The 16,280-nt window shown below is 35.7% G+C and overlaps 1 protein-coding gene across 2 annotated transcripts in view; it reads left to right on the top strand.

Annotated features, from left to right (window-relative positions):
• Window positions 1-16,280, top strand: part of slc12a5b (solute carrier family 12 member 5b) — a 56,925-nt gene that overhangs the window by 24,817 nt on the left and 15,828 nt on the right. For both annotated transcript variants that reach the window (XM_046870567.1, XM_046870568.1), the window contains exons 2-4: window positions 13,097-13,200; window positions 13,546-13,677; window positions 14,401-14,547. In XM_046870567.1, the coding sequence (XP_046726523.1) occupies window positions 13,097-13,200; window positions 13,546-13,677; window positions 14,401-14,547 (383 nt within the window). The remainder of the gene's footprint in view (window positions 1-13,096; window positions 13,201-13,545; window positions 13,678-14,400; window positions 14,548-16,280) is intronic.

The following is a 16,280-nucleotide window of genomic DNA, read 5'->3' as shown; positions in this document are numbered from 1 at the left end:
CAATGAATGTCTAGCTTTCTCAAACAAACAAAAAGTAAAACACATACATCTTGATGTCCCCATAATAAGCTGCCTTATTTTATATACATTTTACTTAATGCTTGGACGCTAGATGTAGTTCTAGTTTAGCTTTATTCTTATAGTCCAATACACATATGAATATTGGAAGAAAATCTCACTCCTAGCTGTATTATATTTGCATCCTGATTCATTTTATAGCATTAAATCTGTACACAGATGGACTACAGATCACTAAGTCTATGGCATATGGTACTATACAGACAGTAACATTTGCGGCAACAAGCCACTTATCAATTTTTCCCTCCTGCTGAGCCACTTTTTAAAACTGCAACTCCATCACTGTTCCTGCATCAGAAATAAAAAAAAAGATGGAGCTGGAGAATTTCTAAGAATTTGTGGCTTGTTACAGCATTTAAGAAATAATCTGCTGTCGAACAAACAAAAAAGCAACATGACAAAGAAACAATAATCATAACCTGGAACTTGGAAATGCAAAGAACAACACGAACAACCCTGAAAAGACAAATATGAGATCATAATAAAATTTTGCTTTCATAAAGAGACTTTACTGGAACTGTATAAAAGGGAATCCTTGTGCTATAGGCTTCTACACAGAACCTTTAATAGTTTCCTCATGTGGAATCATGGAATCCTTAATAACGTTAGATGAAGTGGAACATCCAAGTAGATGGTCTTCCAATGGACACTAAAAGAACAGGCTTTGGATTTTGAGTTTCACAGCTAGATTTATCTTACATGAGACACTCTTAATTTCTGCATCTCAAATTGCCATTACTATGCATTATTATCTTTGGGGGTCAATTTTTTGGTTAATTTTTGCCCCATTTTGTTGAAGAAAGAGAATTATGGTCACATTGTGTTTAAGAGCATAATAATGAGTGAAGAAATGGCTATGTAGTTTAATAATTTTCCTAAAGAAGATTGATGTTTTCCATCTTTTTGTGTGATGTAGTAATGACAAAGAGAAAATGGTAATATTAGCAACCGAAAGAAATTGTACAGTCCTAAAGCTTACCATTTTTTAGATCAGAAAGGGATTTTAGCTGGTTGATGTGTGAATGCTGTGTTTTTGTATGTGTGTGTGTGTGTGTGTGTGTGTGTGTGTGTGTGTGTGTGTGTGTGTGTGTGTGTGTGTGTGTGTGTGTCCTTACTGTTAGGTTGGAGGACAAATTCCTCTGGAGAGTTTATATGCCAGAATTATTATGTTTGGCTTTGAACAATGAATTTATTTCACTCCCTTTCCTTGGCATTCAGCTCTTCTCTCTGGTTTTGATGTAGGTTGGCAGCTGGGTGTGTTTTCCATGGGCGATTTGGTTTGGTGCCGCTTCAGCACTATTGTTGTGGCGTCTCCGGGGTTGCTGTCCATGGTGCTGATCCAGAACCAGCAGCACTTTGAATGTGATGCTACATCGGCATGACAAAGCACCCGGCTCTGTGCACAAGTGTGTAAATGAATTACAAATAATAAATCTTCCCAAGGGTTGCGCACACTAAGAAGTGAGGATTTCCCAGGAGTGAGAAAGGAACTGTGTGTGTGTGTGTGTGTGTGTGTGTGTGTGTGTGTGTGTGTGTGTGTGTGTGTGTGTGTTTGTGTGTTTGTTTTCACACAGCTGCTGGTATATGGATGGTGTACAGGTCAGGGATGAATTCCTAATGGAGATGGTTCTTTTAAGCAATTGCACTGTTTTAGAGCAAAGCGCCAAAACGCTCACTATGTTAACTCATTAGATGGCTGTACAGAGTGAAGATGCTACATCATGCTTTGACATCCTGAGACAGAGGAAGTCAGGATTTTACCTCAGGCAATGGATTATGGGACAAGTAGCTCTCTGTCTTTTGCATTTTGGCTTCTTTATCTAGGTCATATCACAACACAGCCTGTTCTAGCACTTAAAAAAAAACTATTCTCTCTCTTTCTCATTGCATATATATATATATATATATATATATATAGTGCATATATGTAGATATGTAGACAGTGTATAGTGTGTAGTGTTACATATAACATGATTACGCAGTCATTGTCTTCCAAGTATATATATATATATATATATATATATATATATATATATATATATATATATATATATATATATATTTAAAAAGTACTATATTATTTGTATTATATTATTATATAGTATTTTAAAACAACTCTGCATGTAAAACTAATCCACACCAAATAAGGCTTTGCTCTGACTGTGAAGGGAAAGAAATACAGAAAAGGGAAATTTTTTTAGATCATATTTAATATATGTATATTAGCAAAATATTGTAGATATTTATGAATTTTCATGTTGCACTGAATTATGTCCCGGCAAAGCCAACTCTACATTAGTGTCATTACAATATGCTCTGTTAGTGGTATGTGAATCTGTGTGGAAGACAAATGACTTTGAAAGGCGGGTTTGGCATTTTGTGAAGTTACACCTTAGTGGAAGCAGCTTAGAGACACTGCAAGAGTCATTAAAAACAGAGAAAGGAGAAGATAAAGAAACCCAAAGAGAAAAAGGAAGAGAAAGAGAGAGAGAATTTGGTGAATGAGTGGGAAAGGCAGTGGGAGTTGGGAGATGCGCTGTGTGAAATACAGAAGAATCACTTTTGCTTCTATGCTGCTACACATATTTAGATTTACACTTCTTTATTTTTGTATACAACAGGATATATATATTACCTCGATGTATTACTGCATACCTTGATTTTTGTCTTGTAATACATCAGTCCTGGGAAATTTGTGATTAGTTAATCAGTGTGCTGTACTACATTCTGTACAGGACATAAGAATTCTAAACATGTAGACATTGAACAATGTTAGACATTTTTCATGTGTACCAAATTTAAATAAAATTCCTCAGCAGGAACCATTAATAAGATTAATAAGATACATTTCCTGCATTTAAATATTACCTTCAAATTCCATTTTACAATTTTTATATCTTGTGGATATTGTAAAAAATATATATTTTTTAAGGTGAATATTATTCTCTACATTAAACTGGCAGCCACTGACACTGGATTCAATGCTGTGTCTCACACACAACCAAAACAATTGGACATAACTTAACGTAACGTAATCAGTAAGCCTATGATTATGTTTGAAGTCTGAGAGTGTAACTACAAACTCTGAATATAACCCTTTGTCCTTGTGTTTTGTCATTCATATATCACTGTAGTTATTCTAGCAGATTACTCCGTACCTAATTCCATTATCTTTGATTACACTGCTACATAAACTCCCTGTGCCAGCGCAGCATCATTCAGCAAACAAAAAATCATGATGGAAGGCTCTGAGGAAGCCAGGCTTTAAAATGGGGATGTTCACACACAGTGTAAAAAGGTACAACATCCATTTTGTGTGTCGTTTCGTAGGAGAAATTACATATTTACAGATATTGCAATATTTGCACCAATGATTCTGGACTTTGTTTTTTATTGAAAACCATGCCACAATGCCAGAAGTTAAGATTTGACAACATTCCCAAATCCCAGCCCCCCACCGCCCCAATTTGTTTACCTGACAATTCCATTTATCATGCGACAGATATCAGTGCTTCCTCTGAAGTCACACTAGACTTTTCGTTAAAGATGAAGACCAGAAAACTCAGTCTGAAGATGTTTCGCATTTTAATGCACTCCAAAGTTTGGTGGACTCTAATTTGTGAATTTGTCTCATGTGAAGACTTGGACTGATAGATGTCACTGAAACCGAAAATCCAAAATAAAGCAGATTATAGCAGTGTCGTGTCATTTTATACCACATTTTATACGGCTGTTTTATACAACACAACTTTAAATGAATATAAAATTAGCATCGTAATATACTGTAAGTGGTGGATGAAGTACACAAATCATGTACTTGAGTTAAAGTAGAGATGCAGTAGGTAAAATATTACTTCGGTAAAAGTAAAAGTGGTTCTCTTTCACTTGAGTAAAAGTACAAATGTATTTGTCTTTAAATGTACTTAAGTATCCAAAGAACGATGATTAGTTATGGCAATAACGTCCTATTATAATTTTTGTCACTAGACTCAACAAGTTTATGTGAAAAAACTATAATGTTACTATAAGCACTCCAATCTATCAATAGAATGATATTAAATATTTAAACACCTTTTGATATCTAATAAAATGATTGAAAAACCTTATTTTCAATTACTTAAAAATTTTTAATAAATAAGGCCGTAGGTGTTTTGGAAAATTAGAGTCAGGAGATTCTTCTATCATTTATTCCTCTCAAAATGTTCTGCATGCTGTTGAACTGAAGCTGAACTGTAGATTTGGGCTAAATAGGCACCACCAAGCTACCCTGATTGGTAGCTTGCTGGGTTCTTGACCAGTTTTTATCTTCATAAATAAAAAACTGATTTCACAAAATGTAGTTGTGTAAAAAGTATTTGACTTTAAAATTAAATCTGACATTGAATTGGAATTGACTTTAAAAAAGTGATGTTAAAGAAAAAGTCTCCCCAAATGAAAATACCTTAGTAAAGTACAGATATGTGGAAAAGCTTCTTAAGTACAGTAACGAATTACGTTTACTTCATTACTGTCCACCACTGCATAATATCCAGTTGCCCCCATATTCACAGCAGGTCTTCAAAGAAATTTCACCTGCTGAAAGATTAGTGTGACTGCAGCGTGAGACAGGTGAAGACAGGCATGATGCCCTTCATGCTGTTTCACAGTGAAGCATAACTCTCAACTTTCTACTCTCTTTGTTATTCATTACTTTTAGCAAATTTTATTTCCCAACTACATCAATTCAGCACACTCTGCTTAAGGACAGATGTAGCGTACATGGTTTTAGGCATCAGCATGTGTCGTGTCGAGCTGTTCAGCTCTATTATCTCCCTTTTACACTTGACTGCTGTTGACTCTCATTTGAGTTTTACATCTGGAACTTGATGTTTCAAGTAGTCTATCAAAACACATTACACAAAAAAGCTTCTACATACATTTTCTTTTTACATTTGTTTGCTTTGTTATCTGTCTCCTGGCTGGAACCATGACTGATGTTGATGCTCAAAGATAAATTGGTCACCATTTATTTTTGGTGCAGAGTTTGAGAGTTTTCACAGGTTTTACCCAAGTGCAAACTTTTGTACTGGCCCCAAAGGTAAACGGTGCTGCATTGAGCTGTTTTGTGGTTGAAAAAGACAGTGTTAGAGCTTGTTATCGGCCAAAGGGACAGGAAGAATAGCAGCACAATGTCACACTATGAAATTCACTCCAGATGGAACCCCGCATTTTAAATGCACTGCGTCACAGCTTATATAAGCGAACTGGAGGAGGGTGTATAATGTGCAGTGTAGCTTACCCAAGTGTGTCGTTAGTCGTGTCATTAATCAAAGCGGGCTTTGGGCTTTTACACCTTTTTTTTTTTGCTGATTAAACTACACAGTGCAGTATTTGTAAAATCCTCTAAAATATGGGCCTTCCAAACAAATTCAAACCAGCATGCTGAATGAACACTGTACGGAGTCCCAGAAAAAAAAAATCTGTTGTATAGTTTTTTGCTGAATCATGCAATTGGTTTAAAAAAATTCAAAGGAGCTGCAGCCTCATGGAAGCTGCATTAAAAGTAGTTAAAGAGTGCTGGCTGAAGCCCAGGCCGAAGTAAAAGGAAGAAATCAATTTAATCTCTTGAGTGTTTCTCAGATAGCAATAAGAAGAAATGATGAACAAAGATATGGCTTTAAGGAATAGATTATTAATTAACCCTAAATTAAATATGTTAAATACAGTTATTTAAATATTTTCTGTCTTACTTTTTCCAATAAATGTGTGTATATTTATGTTTGGAAAAAAAAAAGAAACCAGTGCAAAAGTGAATAACGTGATTGTCTCTCACAGGCACACACCTGTTAGACGGATGTTAGATGACCATCATCATTTTGCTGACCTTTTCAAAACAAACTTAAAAAAACAGCCTATTGAACTAAAACGCAATTTTCTTTAGTTAACATATGCTCCAGCACACATCATCACTATCAATCTGTTCTATGCAGGCTGTCAACTGAAGTCCCGCAAAGCTCAGAGCTTGGTATCGCTCTGTTTTTTCATCTATACCTACTTTCTCTTTGAGCTTATATCCTGAAATGCCCTACAGTGTCAACTCACTGCTTTGTTGCAATTTCTCTAGAAGTCCATATCAGCCTAAAAATACTGATGCTCAACCCAAATGGATCAAATCCATGTCTGTTCCACACTCTTGCATCAAGATTGCATGCTTTCTGAGTTTATTTTTTATTGAGTAACCACATTACGTTCAACTACCATCCAGTACACAATCTAATCAGACACTCATAAACTATTTCTACCCATAGAATCCTGTTTCATGCAGAAATATTTAACATTGTGGAAGACAAAACGTGCTTTTTTTAAGGCCGCCTACTGCAACAAACCGATCAGTTTTTACATACAGAGAACAGGGCAGTCCATAAATCATGGATGATATCGTGTAATATTGGTGCAACAAGCACCGCGGCTGCAAACACACCAAATTTGAGAACCCGGAGCGAAAATTGTATGAGACCATGAATCATTCACAACCAGATTGCTTTTCAAATTGAGCCAGTCTCTGGTTAGAACATCTGATTTAAAATGAGTACAGTATTACAAACCCCTAAAAATACTGTAACAATATAGTAGTTTTTAGAGATTTGTAGAATTAAATGGAGCTGTTTTGGAAAATAGTGGTGGACCAAAACATTGCTATTGTATTTTATATTCATGGACTTTGTTCATTAGTGATCTTCAATAGGGACTTAATAATATATAGAGTATACTCTGAATTTTAATGCTGTGCTTCAATGCCCTGTTTGTAATGGCTTTCCTAAATGTCATTACTGTACTAACATTTAATTTTTCAGTGTAGCTTTTCTAGTGTCTTTCTGATTCCTAGATTAGTGTGAATGCAGACTGTGTATGTATTTTCTGGTTGTTTCATTAAAATATTAGGATAGGATTGCTTGCTGCTTGCTTTGGGCTGTTCACATTTCTTGTCATAAATAGCCAAATAGGTGTTTCTCTGCATGTGTGTGGCTGTGTGTATTCTCTACAATAATTAATAATGGCCCTAAGGGCATGACAATTTATTTTCATTGTTTAAAGCTCTATTTTTTACTAATTGTAGCTTGTTAACCAAATTTAAATTCTTTGGCCAAGATTAAATAAGAAGGTTAAACGTGCTTTATTAATTTACACCTGGTTAATCTGCATATTTCATATAAGTCAGAGGGTTATATGTGAAGCAAATATGGAAATTAAATTGCACACCACTCAGGCAATCAGTCAGTCATTAATTAAACATGAATGCATTCGATTAAATCGACCTTATTATGCCATGTTTTGGACGTGCCCTTTTATACAAATATATGATTAATACACAGAAAATAAACAGTCACTTATCATTAATGTTTCCTATTTTTAAACAGCCAGGTACCTTTTTTCTGGCTTTAAAACCATGGCTTAGATGGAATGTTCATATTACCTACAGTGAATATAAGGCAGTTCAATAGTTTCAGTTGGAGGTCAAAGTGTAAAATATATATCAGACCTTGCAAATTACTCACACTGTTGTGTTTGTATACATACCTCCTTTTCAAGGTTATGTTTTTTTCCTTGGTTGTTTAATTATTTCTTTTTTTTATTTGGCAATACATGTATAATATAAAGATTGTAGATTAGTTTACCTAATAAAGACACATATAAATAAGTAAGAAACAATTTATCACATAAAAAAGTATCCTACTGTGTGATTTTAGCAGCAAGTTTCCGTTCTAAAAGCTAAGTCACACTGAAAAATCATAATCCATCACAATTAAAAATCTTAATTTTATAAATATGCAAAAACAATATAAGCTTCAGTATTTTAAACATTGTCGAAACATTGGCATGGCAACTAAAGCTTGATAATAAAACAGATAAGGTTGTGTGGCAAAAGGATTCTTTTATTGCAAATGTCTTTTACATTTATTTGATGGAGCTGTTTTGGTTGCCATTTTATTAAAGCTATAAGATACATGAGGATGTGCATTGCAGTGATTTTGGCAAAGCCAAGGTGGTTTTAAACACCTTGCTTTGTGTCATGCTTGGGAACACGTTTATCCATAGTAAACTGCCTCAGAGATATTTCTTGCAAAAATAACTTGCATTATATATAATTCCTATAATTACCACTTGTTTTTCAACTGATCTTGTTATCGATGTGAAAATATCTGTTGATGATCTATTTCGGCATTCCTTATTACAGTAAACTGCAATATCAATATATTTTCACGATTCCATTTCCCCATTGTGTATGGTTGTGGATGGTTTTAATATCCTGGAGTCATACAGATTGTATCTGCAGTGTGCTCACATTAAAACACCCTATTGTATGCTAAAAGATCTGGTTAAGATATGGTTAATGTAAAACCCAGTGTGTTTGTGTGGAAGAGATTTAATAGAACACCAGTTGTGAGCACCACCCCCATTGTGTTGAGTCTCCTTGACCTTCATGGAATTTATAGATTCATAACTGTGTAGCACTACAGTTAGTCGAATGCAACAGAGAACAGCTTCTGGCAATGAGAAACGGTCACAATATTGACCCTGATTGGATTTTCTAATCAAAACACACCTTTAGAGAATATATATATATATATATTCTATCTATATAAATGCACAATCGCAGGTAAGTGTGAATATTGTACCAGAATATGCTTCTAAAATCATTTGAATTAAACATCCAATACTTTTGGAACACCTGCCCTGCTATTTAATGAAGCAATAAAGTTTGAGAGCTTTAGTGACGTTTAATGATTGTAGTGATGTTGGCAGTGACATGGGTGAACTTGTTTGTAGGCAAGGTTGCCTCAAATTAAACACAAACAGAGCTTCGGCCATTCTAATATTAATCTTGAGTACCTATGGAGAGTGTTCTCACTCTCCATAGGTACTCAAGATTAACATTAGTACCTATAGAGAGTGTTCTCACTCTCCAGTGTTCTGTATTGTTGAAAGATTTATAATCAAACTCTTGATGTCACCCAAATGAGGATGGGTTCCCCTTTTGAGTCTGGTTCCTCTCAAGGTTTCTTCCTCATAACATCTAAGGTAGTTTTTCCTTGCCACAGTCGCCACGGCTGCTCATCAGGGATAAATGCACACCATTCACCTTAACTGTTGATTTCTGTAAAGCTGCTTTGAGACAATGTCTGTTGTGAAAAGCGCTATAGAAATAAACTTGACTTGACTTGACTTGACTATAGAGTAGTATTGCCTCCTTCACATCTCCATGGGTTTTTAGTGTTATCACATTTATAAAAGAAAGATACAGTTTTATGCTTCTCTCCAAAAACAGCCGAGCTCCTCGGGGCGTGGCATGGGCGGAGCTAAAGAGTGGTGCCCATACAATGAATTGAAGTCATGAAGGGCCATACTCGAAAAACACTTTATAAAATGTATACAAACCTGTTTAAAGTGTATTTGGCACAGAAATACTTTGTCATATGTCCAAAACTTTTTTTTTTTTACTTTGGCCTAGTTTCAGAGTAAATAACTCAATGCATGGCATAGCAGTAGACACCTACTTTAAAGTAAGGCAATCTGACAAGATCTTCTGCTCCTGCTTCATGATTTGACATTTCTGAGATACCTTTTTGATCACCACAGATGTAAAGAGTGACTACTTAAGCTACTGTTGCCTTCTGGTCAACTTGAACCAGTCTAAACTTAGTCTGCTCTTCTGACCTTTCACATCAACAGCGTGTTTTCACCTGCTCTGATTGTTTTTTTCACACCATGCTGAGTATGTGAAAATCCTAGGAGAGTTGCAGTTTCTGAAATACTCAAACCAGCCCATCTGGCAGCATTAACCATGTCACGATCAAAGCCACTCAGATCACACTCCTCCCTCAGTTCAGACGTTTGATGAGAGCATTAACTGTAGCTCTTGACCTGAATCTGCATGATTTTATGCATGGTGTTGCTAAGATTGTGTCAACTGACTAGTGTACATACAGTCCTATCTGACTGTTTAAACATGTATACATAATATATGCTGTAATATACACATTAATATACATAGTATATTAGAGACATAGCAATGGACATAAGATTAATGATATCTCTGTTGGCATTGCTAGCTGCCACTTTCTTTTTTGGATGAGTTTATTTATGTAATTTTTTAATAAAAAGGGTCATTGTATTTTCAAAATTCACTAAAGCCCTAAATAACTTTCCTAAAGGTCTCACTTAAAATACTTAAGATCGATTTTAAGTGAGGGACAGAAATAGGCTCAGTATTGGGTTGTTGCTATGGAGAAGGCTGCTGCTAATAAGATTGTAAGCACACACACACATACACACACATGCACACACAAAGATATTCAGCTTTTTTTTTTTATGTGTTCTCTTTGCAAAGTGCAGTTCTCTGTTTTAGCACTTATTTAATCTCGGTTTATTTCTTTCTCTCGCCTTCCTCGCTACGCTAAACACATTCCAGTGTACAAAAATACACAAGTCAGCACCGAGTAGGTCTGAAATCCTTCAGGCTGATGTGCAAAGCACCAGCAACTATATGCAAAGCTCAATTGCAGATGTGCTGTAAATGCTGTGTTTGTGTGGAAACTCAGTGATGCTGCAGTCATGAGACAATTCTGGCTAATGTAAGAGTTTAGAGTTCGGTTATAATCTATTAAAATTAAAAATCTATTAGGTAATAATGTTACTATAGTCTGTGTAAAGGCTTATTCAACTTGAGGTCATTTGTTCCAACAGCAATCACACTGTACAACACTGCACTGAACCAGTCTTAGGATAGCTCATACATCAATCAGGCATAACCTGTTAGTGGGTGGGAATATATTAGGCAGCAAGTGAACATTTTGTCCTTAATGTTAATGTGTAAGAAGCAGGAAAAATAGGCAAGCATAAGGAGTCAGAGCATCTCCAAAACTGTAGCTCTTGTGGGCTGTTCCTGGTCTGCAGTGGTCAGTATCTATCAAAAGTGGTCCAAGGAAAGAACAGTGGTGAACCAGAGACAGGGTCATGGGCGGCCACGGCTCACTGATGCATGCAGGGAGCGTAGGCTGGCCCATGTAGTCTGATCCAGCAGATGAGCTTCTGTAGCTCAAATTGCTGAAAAGGTTAATATTTCAAATGCTCGACACGCCAGGACTGTTTTGGCAGCAAAATGGGGGCCAACACAATATTAGGCAGGTGGTCATAGTGTTATGTCTGAATGGTGTATTTGAACTTGACTACATCCACTGTTTACAACTATACGCACTGACAATTTAATACCATTTACTCTTCTGCTGTTACACTGTCCAGTTTGATCATGCTTGCACTGCACTGTCACTTTAATTTACCTCAAGCCTGCTGGTGTAACAGCAATGTTCACACAGAAATGCTCTACTGGACAACCACATCACATGCTCAATGTATCTGTTTCTCTTTATATTCCTATCTTTCATATATAATGTAAACTGCTTTAGTATACTTGTTTACTCCCTGTGCTGCTTGAAAATGTGAATTTCCCTCTGGGATAAATGAAGTGATTCTATCAATTATTTATGATTTTAATATATTTCCATCCATCATTAATGAATCACGCAGTCGTAGCATTGTACTACAGTGATGTTAAATTCTTAAGTTTGGTCAGGGGTTGTGGATTAATTTGATTGGTTTTATAGTAATAACTCAAATCATAAGGACTTGTGAGGCAGATAATCTTATACATAAACTATATAATTATTGATATGTTGAAGTTTTGTTTTTGTAGATGTTTATTCACATTTATGGACGGAGTCTCCAGTTTCGGAGTTTTTCAACATGAAGTAAGAGTGCTTTCTGGATTCTAAGTAGATTTATCTAGTAGATAAATGAGGTGATAACAGCAATTAACATCACCTGTAATATTTAATAAATATAGATGTAAGAACTACAAATTGTTGTGGTAAGTGAAATGAGATACTTTGTGACATCATCGAGTTATCACACAGTTCCTTTTAACGGTTTATACAGTACTTTGTATTGTACTATTAGTGTGACGAAAATATATATATTTAGCTAAGCAAAATAGTTGTTTTTACTGGTTTTAGTGTATTTATAGTGCAGGCATGTCTTGTAGCAGTATTCATAGGTCATTTTGGCGAGGTGGTAGCTCAGTGGTTAAGACTTTGGATTACTTGTCAGACGGTTGATGGTTCAAGCCTTGGTATTACCAAGATACTACCCTTGAGCAAGACCCTTAACCTTTAGTGCTGTATTATGGCTGACCCTGCGCTCTGACCCCTTTATGCAAAGAAAGAATTTCACTGTACTGTAATACACATGTGACAAGTATGAAGCACACTTTCTGACAATCATGACCATTCATTGAACATTGGAATTTATTACATTGTTTTTTGATCACTATTTTATAACAGCAATAGGACACTTGAGCATGTACAATACAGAATTTGTAACATGAGCAAGGTGGTTTTAGACACTCTTGCTTTGTGTCATGCCTGTGAACACCTTTCTCCATGATAAAATGACTAGAGCACATGCTCAAGAGAAACATCTTGTTTAATATCATGTGGTAAAACAACAAATTGAATTGTGGATTTGAATTAATCCACAAATACCTTTTGGTTTAAATGAGCTTCTTATTAACAAAATGCTGATCATATGCTAACAGAAATTTTCCTATTGTGTTTATTGTCAGTCAGAGATGATGATGTTGGAGTTCATCCCACTGTTCATCCCACTTCATCCCAGATTAATTAAACAACTGCGTGTTTTATATGCAGCACATCACCGCTTATGTAAATGAACTGGGGCAATAATGTTTGCTGTAGCTTTTGCAAGTGCGTCATTAGAGACTGATAGTGTTCTACAGCAGTGCAGCTTTTTTTTTATCTGCACTGCTTAGACTTAGTGGTACCACCCGTATGTCTGAAATAGCGAACGGATTGGAAAAAAAAAAACGTCTCAGATGTGGTGTTTTTTCTGATTAAGGGGGTGAGTACTAAAAAATCCTGATGATGCTGCCACCTTTTAAGTGAGTCTTTATGTGTGTACACAGGAGATGGAAACCCCAAAGAGAGCAGTCCTTTTATTAACAGCAGTAGCAGCATTGACATTGAGAAGAGCCAGCAGTATGATGGCAAGCACATGGCCCTGTTTGAGGTACAGTTTCCTTTTTTTCAGATATAGTATTAAAAAAAATCACTTAATCTATTAAACTTAATCTATTATTTATTATTATGTATTAATATTGTTCACCTTCTTTTTTTTTTTTTTGATTGACACATTGAAATTTGATACTCTCAGTTTAGATTTTAATAAGATTAAAATGGTCTCAAAACACAATGGTGAAGAAATTTTGCATTTAATAAAAACTATATCAATATCAAACTGATCTGAGGTTCTCGACAATTTGTTGATGAGTGACATCTGTGTGTGTGTGTGTGTGTGTGTGTGTGTGTGTGTGTGTGTGTGTGTGTGTGTGTGTGTGTGTGTGTGTGTGTGTAGGAGGAGATGGACACAAGTCCCATGGTGTCCTCTTTGCTCAGCAGCCTTGCCAACTACTCCAACTTGACACAGGGAAGCAAGGAGCATGAGGAGGCTGAGAACAATGAAGAGGCCCGCAAGAAAACGGTGCAGGTAAATGCAGACCCCATGACACCGATGATACATGATACAAAAGTACTTGCTTTTGAAAATCTTTAAATATCAAAAGTACAAGAACGGGCATATGAAAGCAAGTATTGGTATCATTTGTGCAGTTTTATGTTCCACTCGTCTAGCTTTTTAAGTTGAATAATATTACAGACACACAGGAAGAATTCCTGTTACTCTCTTGAGAACCTGTGGGGTTACAGTAGCGGTCTCGGGACAGGTTCTAAATCAACACAATTATTTATAGTAGTCACTACGGGTTCCTTTGCATGTGAGCAGCACTATGTAGTAGAATTCAAATATTTATACCATTTATATTGTGCTATATTTGTTCTATACTATATGCAATTTATAGTCATTAATAAGCAGCATCGGGTGTGCATTGTTGCAATTCAGCAATTTTGCTTAAACAGGAATGTTACATAGTTGGGCATTTACCACAAATAACTGCAATATCTTACAGTATCTGTATTCTTTTCTTTTTATCTTTGAAACAGACTTTTGACATGGATCATTTTTTCACCTGCAAAATGATTTAGCATTCATATTGATCTTTCATTTTTTAATTACTAGTTGCATTTATTATTAACCCATGCACGCACTGGTGTGTACAGCTAATCAATCTGCTAATCATTTCATTGATTTGCCATCACCAGTGATGCTGCTTTGAGGTTACTGATTATTGCTTATTGATCTTGTTTTTGTCAGGCTCCTCGTATGGGCACGGTGATGGGGGTCTATCTGCCGTGCATGCAGAACATCTTGGGGGTGATCCTCTTTCTCAGGATGACGTGGCTGGTGGGTGCCGGAGGAGTCCTGGGCACCTTTTTCATCGTTTTTATGTGCTGCTCAACGGTATGTCTCTTACTCTTTTACTTAGTCCCTGATAAACATGCATTTACAATAGTTCTCTATTGGTCAGGTCACAATGTCCCATTTGGATTGAGTAAAAACAATACTTTTTTCTTTATCTTTTCATGATGGACTTTTTAAAAAGAACAATATTTATATTAGAAACATCTGACTTGTGCTCCACAAAATATGTATTTTAATGAAGTACCACAGGAAGATATGATAAAAGGGTTAAAGAATCAGCTTGTAATTTCTAGATACCTGAAAGGGGTAAATTGCAATTGTAGTTAAAATGTTGAAAAGTCTTCCCTTTCTTTCTTTTTAACTTTTATAGTCCTTTTAATATGTAAAAACTAAATATGCTTGTTTCAAAACTAAGGGGACAGAGTTGCTCTGTTCTTGCTGGGGTAATAATAATACATATTCTATTAGTATTAGTGTCATAAATACAATTCTCTTTAGTATAGTGCCATTTAATACACTAAACAATCCTGTGATTTGTCTCATTGTAAATCCAGCTATGAGGTGGGCCATGGCATGCCTGCTGATAGATTTATACACACAACATTCTCTAGATTTAACACAGAATGACAATAGAAACATCCAACAAGAGGCAAGTCTCTGACCGAAAACCGAGTAAAAAACCCAGACTGTTCAAGCAAACTCAAATAACCACACTTTAATAACATGTTGAACAGAAAAGCATTTCAAAACACAAAACCCATCGAACCTTGTACAAGTCTGCATGGAGTTCCAGCTCGTCAGCCAAGAACGAAAATCTGAATGTGCAGTGGCACAGAAATGAAATTGGAAAAAGTCCAGGTAATGTTTTTCCAATTTTCAACTGTGCAGTTTTATTGAGCCTGGTCCTTCATCTTTCTTAGTGAAAGGTGAAAAAAAAAAACACTTTTTTAAAATGTAGATATAATGAAGGCTTCCACACCCCCAATCCAATATCTCTATATCTGAGTTACTCAGGGCCATGTTCCCAGAGTTTAGCTTTGGCTCTGGGCTCTGTACTGTATTGTTGTGTCTGAATTACGGCTGTATAATGATATATATTTTAATCATGACCACAAATTCCTCAGTAATTGAGTAATTCCTCAGTAAACTGATCTATGGGTTAGCTTGGATGAGGTTAGTTAATGGGGTAATGGTATGTAATGAAGTAAAGTGAGACATTGCTTTTATTGATTGTAGCACAGTAAATCAGGGTTGTGTGTCTAATCTCAGGCAACTCTGGCAATTTTCTGCTTCTGCTTCCCCAACACCACACGACTACAAGCAAATACTGTGTTGGTTTCATAGTCAAAAGCCGGCAAAGCCAAATGTAATATATTTATAGATATTTTATAGTTATTAGTTCATTAATAGTGTCATTTACGTAGCAGTCTTACAATATCCTATCACTTGACAAAGTATAATTGTGATTCAAAAACATTTCATGTGAAAAATTATATTACATATGAGAAGTGAATAAACGTGGGTAATAAAATACCCGCATACAACCGCATCATTCCTTTACTGAAATCCACTATGATCATGAGCTGCCGAATTCTCCTGCTCTATATGTTTTGCTGCATTTCCTTAATCAAGGCTATATATTTTAATTTTATCCACATGATGTCTTTCGCTGCATAAAGCACTGCATGAACAGAATATTATCACCATGAAGAGACGAACAGATGCACACACATTTTTTTTCATGTATCTGCAATACATGTTTTAGGCTCATG

Source organism: Silurus meridionalis, chromosome 17 (genome assembly GCF_014805685.1).
Source record: "Silurus meridionalis isolate SWU-2019-XX chromosome 17, ASM1480568v1, whole genome shotgun sequence".
Taxonomy (NCBI): Eukaryota; Metazoa; Chordata; class Actinopteri; order Siluriformes; family Siluridae; genus Silurus; species Silurus meridionalis.
The sequence above is the reverse complement of the archived record's forward strand: the minus strand, read 5'-3'. Positions and strand labels throughout refer to the sequence as shown.